Source organism: Myodes glareolus, chromosome 11 (genome assembly GCF_982192425.1).
Source record: "Myodes glareolus chromosome 11, mMyoGla1.1, whole genome shotgun sequence".
In the NCBI taxonomy this organism is placed as follows: domain Eukaryota; kingdom Metazoa; phylum Chordata; class Mammalia; order Rodentia; family Cricetidae; genus Myodes; species Myodes glareolus.
Window position 1 is genome coordinate 14334274 of NC_142036.1, and position 8748 is coordinate 14343021.

General features: G+C 54.8%; 1 protein-coding gene across 2 annotated transcripts; it reads right to left on the bottom strand.

Annotated features, from left to right (window-relative positions):
* Positions 1 to 700: 700 nt before the first annotated feature.
* Pld4 (phospholipase D family member 4) lies at positions 701 to 8527 on the bottom strand. 2 transcript variants are annotated; one of them, XM_048431432.3, is made up of 11 exons: positions 8347 to 8527; positions 6592 to 6678; positions 5882 to 6048; positions 5370 to 5553; positions 4935 to 5055; positions 4204 to 4331; positions 2700 to 2900; positions 1943 to 2082; positions 1669 to 1834; positions 1488 to 1584; positions 701 to 1261 (listed from the first exon to the last, which is right to left on the bottom strand). In XM_048431432.3, the coding sequence occupies exons 1-11, from the start codon at positions 8371 to 8373 to the stop codon at positions 1062 to 1064; spliced, it is 1518 nt and encodes a 505-aa protein (XP_048287389.3). In that variant the 5' UTR covers positions 8374 to 8527; the 3' UTR covers positions 701 to 1061. The 2 variants fall into 2 exon arrangements, with proteins under 2 accessions (XP_048287389.3, XP_048287390.3); XM_048431433.3 differs by lacking the exon at positions 8347 to 8527 and having other exon boundaries at positions 5882 to 5965; positions 6592 to 6677.
* Between the last annotated feature and the right edge of the window lie 221 nt (positions 8528 to 8748).

Here is an 8748-nt window from a genome sequence, read left to right on the forward strand (position 1 = left end):
AAAGTCAGAATTCCATCCCAAACCTGACTTCATGCCCTGCCTCAGCACACGGGGTAGAGTGAGCTCTCGCGGGCTGCGTTCAGTCCTGGATTGATGTCAAAGGACTCTAACACTGGTCTTCAGGACACCACCCACTATTTGGACAGGGTTCTGATCCCACCCCATAATAGTCAAACCTCTGCAGCCCTGGCCCCATCCGTGTAGCCCCACCCCATCCCACCTCCTCAGCCGTGCCCCACACGACAGTGAGCCACAGTTCCAGCTTCTGATTAGACTGGAAAGCGAGCTCCTCTGTTGCTCAACCCCACCTAGCCCTGGCTCTGAGGGTCAGGGTTGGACAAGACTTCCTTTCATGAACACAGGGCTTAGCTGGAAGAGGGATGTGGCTCAGAAGATGACAAATGTCCCCGCTGTGAAAGCAAGAGGGCCTGACTTCAGTTCTCTAGCGCCCAGGTTTAGCCAAGCACCTTGCAAGTCTAATGCTGGGGAGGCAGAAGCAGGATTCCCGGGGCCTGTTGACGAGCTAGTCCAGTCAAGCCAGCAAGCCCTGGGTTCAGAGGGAGACCCTGCTGGCACACTGAAATGGAGGAAGACACCCGTGCCAACCCTTGGCCACCGCATGGCATGTGGATCTGCACGAACATATGAATACATACACATACCACAAACAAGCAGTAGGGATAAACAACACAGAGATGCCTACTTTTGACCTGGGCCAAGTTCACAAGTCAGTGGCAGGGTTTTATTGGGGTTGCAGCCGGACAGCTCTAATGTTATGTTTGGGGACAGCCATAGCAATTCATCATGATCAGGCCAGAGAGGGAGAGCTGGGTTCTGGGGTCACTTATGTGCAGTTGCTTTCTTTCCACGTCACTGCGGGCCTTCCTCTGCTTCAGCCTCTCCTTCACCAAAAAGCCATCCAGAGCTCTGTCGGCAGCTGTTTGCCAGATGTCAATCTCAGGCTCCGAGGGCCAGCCTTTTGCTTTCTCAGTTTCTGAGCTTGAGTGAATGAGAGCATGGTGTCCACCTAGAGCAGCAGGCCAGAGCCAAGGGGTCAAGCCTCAGCCCTGCCAGACACAGTCCTGGCTCGGGACTCTGTCCAGGCCCATAGCGTAGCGGGAACTCCAGTCGCGTTGGAAGAGCCGCCTCAGCTGCTCCTGCACCGGGGTCGCGCCTGGCTGCACACCGGGGATCGATTGACTGACAACCAGGCCCACACCAGCGGTGCTGCTGAAGTAGTCTTCTGACCAGTTAGAGGTACCTGGAGGGAGAGACGCTGCTCCCTGAGCCTACGTCCCCTGCAGCCTGCCCGGCACTGTGACTACTCGGTGTTGTCAGACTGCAGCCAGGGCAGCCGCTCATGTAGGGCAGTCGACTTCCCGCCAGCCTCAGCCGGCAAGCTGGGCTAGTGCGTGACCCCCAAAACACTCGAGTGCACCTCTCTTGTCCAGCCCTCTGTCCTCCCATGCTCCATCCCAGGCACTCACCTATATAGGCTGCCTTGTCTGTGACCATGAACTTGCTGTGGTTCACACGGCTGAATGGGATGTTGGAGTGATTGCCCACAGGCACGACGAAGACTTTCTTCGGGGAATAGGAGTGAGTTAGCGTATGCAGGGTGGGAGAAAGACCTTGCTTTGCCCCCATTCCATAAGGTCAGTTTCTTACCACATCCACTGAGATGCCAGCTGAGGGGTCACTGAAAGCCTGCAGGGACCTCAGATAAGTGAACATGGCGGGGTCTGTGTTGAGCCAGCAGCTGACCAGTAAGCGCACATGCACACCCCTATTGAAGGCCGCTGCCCGTAGTGCACTGTCCAGAACAGGCCAGTACCTGGAAGGGCGGGGAGGAAATCAGTGTTCTGCCTGAGGTCAGGATGGAGGTGAACTGTGCCTTGCTTAGGAGCGGCCAGCCAGGAGGGTGGACCTCATCCATACCCACCTGGCGGGGTGGGTGAAGCGTGTGGTAGGGAAGTACTCCATCACTGAGACATAGATGAACTCACGAGCAGCCGCCATGGCTTCCAGGATGGCATCCAGATCCCGGGTCCGGCCGTGAGGGCAGAGTGAGGGTGGTGAGGCCTGAGGTGGGAGAAGCATCTCTCAGGAGACTGCCCCTAACTATCACCCTTGAGTCAGGCTTTTCCTGGGTTTGTGACCCCACTGCACATGCTGCATGCCCTGGGAGACTCTACGAAATCCCACTTTGGGAGAGAGGCAGTTTCCCAATGCCCAGGGGTGCTCCTGCGGCCTGGGTAGGAGGTGCCGAAGCAGCTAGGCATCCTGGGCTCCAGGGGGCTGGCCCGAGTGCTCACAGGCTGTCCTGCCTGGACAGAAGGTCTCCTCACTCCAGATGGGGTCTACACACGTAAGTGGGCTGTGCGCCATTTGCTGCGGTTGCTGTGCTGGGTCGGTGTCTGGGCCGACTTGGGGCTTTCCTCGGCATGGCAGAGGGTAGGTTGCCCTCATTCCCTCAGAGTAAAGAGTAATCAGAGCTCTGGGCCTCCGCTGTCCTCGCCAGAGCCTAGCCACTGCCTCATGGCCCCAAGCCCCCTCAACAGCCTGGAGTTTCCTAGGCCCTCGGGTCTGCTGCCTCCGGGCACCTCTCTCTCACTGCAGGTGCTGGCCCAGCTTCCTGTCCTGGAGTGGGGTCTGTCTTTGGCAGCAGCCCCAGGGTCATTTTGGGTTAGCTGTCTTACCGAGAAGTAGGCTGTGGTGGGAACCCCATCAAAGAGATCTCGCAAGGGATGAAAGCGGTTGATGTGGGATGAGAAGTTCCGAGGCCAGGTTTTAGGGAGAACAGCTTGGGGAGTCCCTAGCACCCAGTAGGTCTGGAATGTCTTCTCAAGATCTTGAGCCAGCTGACTGCAATTGTAGATGACAGCACCCAGCTCCTTCACCTGTAGGGGTCAGGGTCAGTAGACATGGAGAGCAAAGATCTTCTGGGGTTGTGTGAAACCCATCAGGGATGTAAGGCGGGGTGCAATTCCTGTTCAGCTGGCAGCCCCTAGGCAGCATCAACTCCAGGGTGGAATAAGGGTACCAGGGTCCCTGTTTTCCTTAACGCGATTCCAGTGCACGAAGCAAATACAGCAGGAAACACGTGAAAGCACCGAGGGAAGAAAACCGCCATTCAATTCAGTCAGGTAGTAACTCTTGAGGCTAGTTCTGCCTGCCATTTGCACTAACATTTGTGTGTATGTGTGTGCGCACGCACTCACATGTTGATACAGATTGAACCTAGGTATGTGCTGTGCTACTCACATATTGTTCTACTGAGTCACAAGTCAAGCCTTTGAAACACATCACTTCTTAAAAGCCTCAGGCTTTGTAATCTGCATTTTCTTTTGGGGATGTGTATGTACATGTGAGCAAGCATGTCTGTGTGTGCAGGTACATGTGCATGGATGGAAGCCAGAAGACAACCTTAGGTGTCATACTTCCAGAGGCCACCTTAGTTTTATTATTATTATTATTATTATTATTATTATTATATGTGTATGACTATGTTTTGCCTACATACATGTCTGTGTGTGCTGCTGCTTACGGAGGCCAGAAGAAGGCATTGGATCCCCTGGAACTAGAGTCACAGTTTATTGTGAGTTGCCATGTGGGTGTTGGGAAATTGAACCTCTGCCTTCTGGAAGATCAGCCAGTGCTCTTAATCAATGAACCATCTCTTCAGCCCTCCATCTTGTTTTTTGAGACAAGGTCTCTCACTGGGAACTGGGGCTTGCTGATAGGCCGGCTGGCCAGCGTGCGCCAGGAATCCACTGATCTCCCCTTCCCCCAGCACTGGGACTGCAAGTGTTTGCTACCATGCCCAACTGTTTTCTTGGGTCCTAAGGCTAGAACTCGGGTCCTTAGGCTTACAAGCAAGCACTTCACCGACTGAGCTGTCTCCCCAAATCTGTGCGCTGTTCTCTCTGTGCACTGTGCCCTGAGTGTCTGTCCAAGTTCTTAAACGCTATTCCAGGGCCCGAGTGCAGGGTCATGTGAAGCCTTATAACTGGTGGAAACAGCTCTGTGATTGGTCCCCGCTATGGAGGGATGACAAAAGTGTCGTGTGACCCAAGTTTCTGCTTGCTGGCTTCTCACAAATAGCAGCTTTCTTGGGATGCCTGAGGGCACAAACATAGCCCATGGAGACGGGGAGAGGAAAAGCTGCGTCTGGGCCTCCCAACCCTGGATCTTGGAACTCACCTGAGTCAGGGACCGCCAGTCCATGTTGGCACTGCCCACAAAGACGTGCTGCCCATCCACGACCCAGAATTTGGAGTGTAGGACACCTCCAGTAAAGTGCCTCATGGGAACCTGTCTGACCTGGGCACCTGTGATAAATAAGGTAGATGATGGAGAGATGATAGATAGATAGATAGATAGATAGATAGATAGATAGATAGATAGATAGATAGATAGAGAGATGATAGATGATTGATAAATAAATAGAAGATAGATGATTGATAATAGATAGATGATTGATAAATAGAAGATAGATAGATAGATAGATAGATAGATAGATAGATAGATAGATAGATAGATAGATAGAGCGAGCTGGCTCTTTAATGCTGACTTCAGGACCACCTTACAGATGTACCTTCGAGTACATTCCTTTACCCTCAGGATGACCTTTCTGACCAAGGCTGTTGCAGGTGAGGAAATGAGGCACAGGTTGACCCGAGACTCATCTAGGCAGTGCAGTCCCAGAGCTTGGTGATGGTTCTGCCTCCTGCCTTGTGGTTTTCACCGTAGTCTCCATGCCAAGGCTTTATCTAAGTGCCCCTTCTCTGCCCTGTGGGCCCTGGCCTCAAGTCCTCCAGGGTTCTAACAAATAGAGAAGCTTTTCCACGCCCCTTGCAATCCTGATAGTCTTTGACTCTGTCCCATGGGGTCAGTCACACAGTGCATCAGAGCCCCAGAATGCAGACACCTACCGTGGGCAGCTAAGACCTGGAGGTCAGTGGATGTCCTGGCCAGTGTTGGGCTGTGTGTGGCCACTGCCAGGGAGATGTTTCTGACCAGGAGCTGTTGAAACTTCTGTAGAAGGGCCTCTCCCTGAAACGCCAGGCTAGAATGAGATGCTGCCCCAGGCTGGTCCTCTGCCTACAGTCTAAGTTAGGCCAAATCTTGACCCATGACTAGAAGCCAAATAAATGACCCCATACACAACCAAGTGTTCTATCCCCAGTCCCTCTTCCCCTGCCCCGAAGAGTCACCCCGGGTCTTGCTCTCCACCAGCCCCAGCCCAGACTGAGCCTTGGGTCTGGCTGAGCCCTGTGTAGACAGAAGCCTGACTTTCTGATCACACAGCACCAGGGGAGCTGAGACAGCCTGGGCCTCCCAGTCAGAAAGCAAAACCAAGGACCAACCAGCTTGGAAGAGGAGTCATTGATTCCGATGTCGGGCCCAGTGAGGGACCAATAGTATGAGGCGACATGGACGCTCTCCCGAGCAGAGTCTAGAAGCTGCATCCAAGCCTGAGCCAGGGGCTGGGCAGCGGGGCTGCCAGACGCAAACGGCAGGTCCTGAGGGACGCTTTCCACGAGGACAAGCCTGAGGCAGAACCGGAAGGCACCCAGGTGTGACTATAGGGGCCCCTAGTCAGCTACTGATCCATTCCTGCTGCCCAGGGTGGGCGTTGGTGCAGAGAGCGGACAATGATGTGAGCCCCACAAACCCTAAGCGCGCAGATAACCAGGAGAATATGCAGAGAGGATCCTGAGGGAGGGGGAATGCTTAACTTAGAAGTGGCCACAAGGAATTCCCTTGGGGGAATCCAGGTTCCATCCCGTGGCCTATATCACCTGCTCAGGGACCCGGTGATGCACCCAGCCAAGACACAGACCCCACAACGCCAAGAGAGCCCCTAGTGTTCACTCACCGACAGCAGTTTCTCTGCTGCCCAGTGTCTCCTCCCAGGACCTCCCAGGACCTGGAGGGCACTTCCTCAGGGCACATCTGATGACTGGAGAGAGAAGTGGGCTCTCGCCCCAGGAACAAGGTGAGAGCCATAAAGCTGAGCCCCAGTGCAGCCAGCAACCCCAGTACCTGCAGGAGGAGATATCCCCACAGCCTCCTGAACAGTCAAGACAACCCTCCCTATGCTATAAGAGATAATGCCCAGGCTTCTGGGAAGGGATCAGGGGTGAGCAAGGGTGTGAGGGACACATAGAGCAAGGTCTGGACAGGGTGGGTGGTCTGCAGTCCTCCCTATGGTCCTCTCTGCAGTGATGAGGCGTGGACAAGCTAAGAAGTCCAGGTGGCTTCAATCTGGTCTGACACACACCACCACCACCTCCACCACCTCCACCACCTCCACCATCATCACCACCACCACCATCACCACTTCGTCCACCTCCACCTCCACCACCACCATCAGCACCACCACCTCCACCACCACCATCAGCACCTCCAGCACCATCACCACCTCCACTACCAGACTTGTTTTGTACTTTTTAATCAAGTCCCAGGACCTAATATTCAGGAAACTTAAAAGGAAAATTTGAACATGGTTCTGATTGGAAACTGGGTTCAAACTTGTTTGTAGAATGCTGAGTTCCCAGCCGGCCTTCCCTTAGGTCTCTGTCCTACCTTGACAGCTCTGCTGTGTGGATCTTGAGGTGAAGCAGAGCGTGGCCACTCGGAGACCTCCACTGCTGCCTGGAGAGGTATCAGCATCTGTACAGAACAATGTGTGTCACCAGCAGCCCCAGTTCCATGGTGTCACCTCTCTGGGCAGTCCCGGCACCGTACAGATGCACACTCCAACACTCAGATGCCAGTCAGAACTCAGACACAGGACCAGCCCAGACTCCACACCGCAGCATCTGGTCTATGGATGTGGCCTCCTGTGGATCCCAGCAGGCTTTGTGCAGCTTGTCCCCGCTGCTCCCCTTGATCTCCCCTGATGCGGATGTCTTGAGTGTGTGACTCTCAGTTCCTTATTCCAACCATGAGTGAAACCAGGTCCGAAAGCACCATTTCTGCTTTGGCCGCCTCATCCATTCTTCCTTATTAACCACGAATATCTGCTTCCCTTCCCCAGCTGGCCCCCTATTTTGGCCCCAGGGTGGGCAGCTGACTGGAAAGTAGAGCACAACAGAAGGGCCACCAAGAGCTGAGTCTGGACCCCTGCACTGCTGTCCAGGGCAGGGGACTGGGAGGGATGTTGCGGCTAGTTGGGATGGAGAACCTGCTTTGTGCTCTCGGGGTGGTCACTCTTCAAAGAGCCAGTGCAGTTCCTCAGGAGGCCACCTCCCATGGGGAAATCCTGCCACAGCAAATGGGTCACCCAAAGGACAGGAGCTGACATCATTCCCAGCCTGGATGCTGCTTGGGGCCTAAGGCACGGCAGCATTGTAGGTGGCTGAGTGCTGCAATCTGGGGGCTTCTCAGCTCTGTGGGTAAGTAGGCTCCATGGCACTGAACACTAGGAGTTGTGCTGATGACAGCCCACAGAGAAGGTAGCTAGGCTCAGTATGGGGGGTGGGCTGCATGAGCCAGGCCTGGGGCTGTGTCTCCCCTGGAGCACAGTGTTACAGGGAAGTGGAGCCTAGAAACCACAGTGAGAACATGAAGCTGTGGGGGTGCTGAGGCAGAGTCACCCACAGAGACCCAGCACCCTCTAACCAGAATTTCCCAAAGAAGGGAGTCAAGAGGTCACTCCCACCCCCGAGGAGCGCTTATGCTCCTGAGAAACCCCCACCCTAACTCCCAGGGGGCAGCTCTGGAAGCCCAGCTTCTGACCTCTACCCATCTTTATACCTTTCAGGGGAGGTTCTGGGCCAGGGACACCAGGGATACCCCTCAAGGAGCTGCTGGCCCACTTCCTGGCTCCTCTGGGAGAAATGTTCTCACCCACTAAAGCTGGGCTGACAGAAAGGCAAGAACACGGTGGCCCTAATCTAGGGCTTCTAAGAGCCACAGAGCCCTGACCTCCTGGCCACTGGGAGCTGCTGAGGCCAGGGGAGGAGAGGCATGAAGGGCAACTCAAAGTAGCTGCAGCTCTGTACCATCTTTGGGCTCTGTGGACCCTTCACCCCTTGGATGGGGCCGTCTGTCTAGAGAGAATCACCATCTGGTGCTGGCATCTCAGGAGTGGGGTAAGCTGGGAGCTGGGTCTTTGAGCCTCCCTAACCTCAAAGGCTGGACTTCCTGCCCTGTGGGCTAAGCTGTAGGCCCCTGGCTGGGACAGGACTTGGCTGCCTAGTACCTGGAGACCCTGATATCCAGTCATGCAAGGAGTGGTTGTCTGCAGGCCGGTCTGGGTGGTTTGTGGGATCTGGGGTGCTAAGAAGATGGGGCTGTGGGGGCCCTCTGTCTGGCCCTAGCCTGGCTCACACTTACCTCTGGGCACCCTGGCTTGTCCATCATGGCTCCAGTCACTGCGGGCTTTGCTTATGTGGGCACCTGCTGCTCTCTGGTCTGTTGCTTCCCTTTCTATCCACTTCCTCTGTGTTCTGAGCACCCCACCCCCACCTCAGGGCTGAGTGGGCCTCTAGAGGGTGAAACTGAGAACTTTCTACTCTAGAGAAACTCTACCCTGCCTACTCCTAGAGAGGGCCCCTCAGTCACGTGCCTACTGTCAGAACTAAGTTGGTGTAGGCACCAGAGACTCAGGAAAGAGTGGTTCAAACACGAAAAATGATTGCATCATGAGCTAATTGACAGATTGATCCACCAATCCATTCATGATGGGTACGCCAGTGGGAGGAGATGGAGACTGTGGAAGGTGGGGCCTGATTGGAG